Source organism: Lolium rigidum, chromosome 7 (assembly GCF_022539505.1).
Source record: "Lolium rigidum isolate FL_2022 chromosome 7, APGP_CSIRO_Lrig_0.1, whole genome shotgun sequence".
NCBI classification, from domain to species: Eukaryota; Viridiplantae; Streptophyta; class Magnoliopsida; order Poales; family Poaceae; genus Lolium; species Lolium rigidum.
Genome location: NC_061514.1, coordinates 333,442,705 through 333,445,912, shown reverse-complemented (window position 1 = coordinate 333,445,912; position 3,208 = coordinate 333,442,705). Strand labels below are relative to the sequence as shown.

Here is a 3,208-nt window from a genome sequence, read left to right as displayed (position 1 = left end):
TACGCTCTTGAATAGCCAAATCAGGCAGTGATCCCGTCAGATATCTTCTTGATCAACCGCTTCCATGTAAAGCTCTCGATTGATGACTAATTCAGACGGAGCAATCTGTGTCGGATACCGTCTTGGTCTACCGCTCCCATTTTGAGCTCTCGATGGCAGAAATCAAACAAGGTGACCAATCTCAAATGGTGAATTATGCATAATAAAAACAGAAAAAGAAAACCAGTAGAAGGCAAGCACCGGTGAAAAGGCCTAGCACTAGACCTGATCACCATCTCATATCCAGCACCAACAGGGCAAAGATTAGATCACAAAGGAAGCCTTTTTTGCTTTTCTTGAGACACGTTTGTGAACAGGAGGGAGGAAGCTACAAGCAAAGGGAAAGCACTAGCTAGCAGGGAGGCCTGCAGATTGTTTTCCCTTTACACTTTTTTAGCTGTATACACAGAAGGAGAGTGGAGAGAGGCTAGACTGAACTGAACTGAAACTGAACTGAAGGTTACACTACACAGCAGCTGTTACTGCAGCAGAGGGCGGCTTGTTTAGCTCTAGCGAGGCTGGTGGATGGCGCGTCGGGCGCCACCACCGCCAGCCCTGGCGCCGAAGTGCTGCACCGGCTTCTCGGCCTGCCTCGGCGACCAGGCTGGCGCCGCCGCGTTGGGGACGCCGCCCCTGGGCGAGTTGAGGCTGAGGGTTCTGAGCACGGCGTCCATGTCGCCACCGAAGCCTGCAAATTCAGAGCGACCCGAGGTTTGCTGGTCAGCTTTCTGTAGTATCTACGGCGAGGAGTAGGAGGAGGAGATGGCGAGAAGAGAGGTGTAGCAGCGTACCTGCTGGTTTGTTGTAGCTGTGGAAGTCGTGCTGCGCCTGCTGTGGCGAGGGCGGGGAGTAGAAGAGGTCCTGCGCGTCGAGCAGGTCGACGGAGTCGTCGGGGAGGAGCGCGGCGACGTCGTCCACGTCTTGGTCGTCCTCGCCGTCGTAGAGCTGCTGCTGGCGGTACCAGTGGTCGCGGAACCATGCGGTGGTCTTGACGAGCTCGTACCACTCGGGCGAGTAGTCCTCCACCCGCCGGAACGCCGCCGGGATGAACATGGGCGCGTCCGGGTTCAGCGCCGACATCGCCATCATGCTCATCGTCCTACGCAAAAGCACAAGAAAAGCGATGGTGAGCTGCCGTGATCATCTCTGTCCGGTCATGCGATCTTTCCCTCGATCGAATCGGAGGGAGAGCGTGGTGATTCTCGCGTTCTTGCTTACCTTTTCTTTGATGATCGGTGCGGGGCGGAGGCGTGAGTGGGAAGGAAGAAGTATCCCGTGGATTGGTTTGTGGGTGGAGACGGTGGGATTTGTGCGGGTGAGCTGGGTGCCCGTGCCGGGGCGGGGGAGTGGGTGTTTATAGAGGGTGGTGGTGGTGCACTGGCGCCGGAGGGGAAGACGTGTGCGGTGGGGCGGGTCGGGGTGGGTGGGCGGATGGCGACTGGTCGGCTTGGCTTTTCCCTCCCTTCCGTGACAACCGTGGCCAATGGGGAGGGGACGACTGGTACGGTGTGCGGTGTGCTCGGCTGGGCTGGATTCTCTGTGGGCGGGGCGACGACGGAGTAATGGAGTCGGGGGTTGGCCGCCGGAAGCTTCCTCCTTTCCTCCGTCACGGCGCCGACGCTTACTTTGTTGGTGTCCGCGGGCTGAGTCAAATGCAATTGAGCTGTCGGTTGTGAACCATTTTTTATACAACCGAGAGTCCGAGCCCTCTCCACAAAGAAAATAAAATAAGAGGTGCATAATTGCACTTCTCCTTTTTCATAATATGCAATGAACGAACACTCCCACTTTCCCTTCCCCTCCCGAGTCACACACACGGGTGACCTCGGGGAACCCCCCCCCCCCCTCCTCAGGGGCGTCGCCACCGGCAGTGGTGGCGGCAGCCGCGGCACCCCTGATCATCGAAGGCGACGCGAGAGAAGGGAGGCCACGCTTCTCTAGCGGGTCAAGTTCATGCGGGCGTTTGTAGGCGGCGCACAGTGGCGACGACAAGATGTATACAGTAAAGCAAGATGGAGACACAACGGAGGAGCCTCCGGCACGGCGGAGCATCTGAAGTGTCCTGGAGGGAGCAACGCAAGGTCATGGCAGCATTGCGGGCTTGTCATCGGCGCGAGCTTTCTAAGCCACGGAGGCGGTCTGGCGGACCTTTAGTGGTGTCGCCCATGCTATGCTCCTGGAGGCAGCGTCTACGCCGTGGAGGAGCAAGTGAGTGTGGCCTCGTCGCCCCGAATGCGATGGTACGAGCTAGATCTGGGCCCATCCTGGGCTCAGGGTCACAGGGCCTCGGCCATAGCGTGGCTGTCCGCCTGGAGTTGGTGACAACATCGGTGTGGCGTGCCCCCATGCAGGTGGTGGGAGAAGGCCCAGGGTCACGGTTGCTCGGTCGTGTGGGAGTTGGAAGATGGGTGGCCTTTCGGACATGCGGGCTGTTGGTGGACCACGGCGTTTTGGCTACGACGGCGAGGTGCTGCGGCGGCAGTGCATGCCCAGATGGCCAATGTCACCCCAATCTGATGGAGGGGCGGTGGTGTGCGCCGCTACGAGGGAAAGTCGTGCACGTCTTCGGTGCTAGAGATGGCGGCGCGCATGGGTGTCGTTCCCCTCCTTGGAGGGTCGGCGAGGTGCGTCAGCATCTCTTTCGCTCTCACTTGGTGCTGGCAGTTGTATCTAGGTGAAGTGCCAACGTTTGGTTCCGGATCGGTGCAATGGTGACATCCTCGATGTCTTTCCTCTCTTGGGAGCATCACATTGGAGACTCGGCATGGAGGTTTTGTGTTGCGCTCCCCCGATGATTACTGTTGTTCAAGATTGAGCTTTTGAGGTGCAATGTACGCCGTCGTCGGTGAGTCCAAGACTTGATTTTCTCAGGACCGGCCAAGTCCTACCATCTACTTGCCACATCCTTTACGACATCAAGGGTGGATGGTGCTTCGACAAGGGAAGTTCAGGGAGCCATCGGTCTTCGGAGGTGGCCGGCTCAGTCGTGATGCGGCGATGTTGCTTAGTTTAGTATAAACTCTTTTGATTCATAATAATTGTTATGTTGATTGTGGCTATCTCCGAATTCGTTGGTGTGGAGTTTGGGCTGCGCTTGTTGTTTGCAGCAGATTGTAGTCGTCTTATAATTAAAATTCTGATTTCTATACGAAAATATGGTACGATCTCG

General features: G+C 57.2%; 1 protein-coding gene across 1 annotated transcript; it reads right to left on the bottom strand.

The window, feature by feature from the left end:
* Positions 1-527: 527 nt before the first annotated feature.
* Positions 528-1,395, bottom strand: LOC124674307 (protein EARLY RESPONSIVE TO DEHYDRATION 15-like). Its single transcript, XM_047210346.1, has 3 exons — positions 1,258-1,395; positions 831-1,138; positions 528-727 (listed from the first exon to the last, which is right to left on the bottom strand). The coding sequence occupies exons 2-3, from the start codon at positions 1,132-1,134 to the stop codon at positions 549-551; spliced, it is 483 nt and encodes a 160-aa protein (XP_047066302.1). The 5' UTR covers positions 1,135-1,138; positions 1,258-1,395; the 3' UTR covers positions 528-548.
* Between the last annotated feature and the right edge of the window lie 1,813 nt (positions 1,396-3,208).

Bases quoted from the DNA above. Each gene is read 5' to 3' on its own strand.
- LOC124674307 (XM_047210346.1), bottom strand. From the start codon at position 1,134: ATGAGCATGATGGCGATGTCGGCGCTGAACCCGGACGCGCCCATGTTC. The intron at 728-830 runs GTACGCTGCTAC...CTGAATTTGCAG, and splicing joins CAGCTACAACAAACCAGCAG to GCTTCGGTGGCGACATGGAC.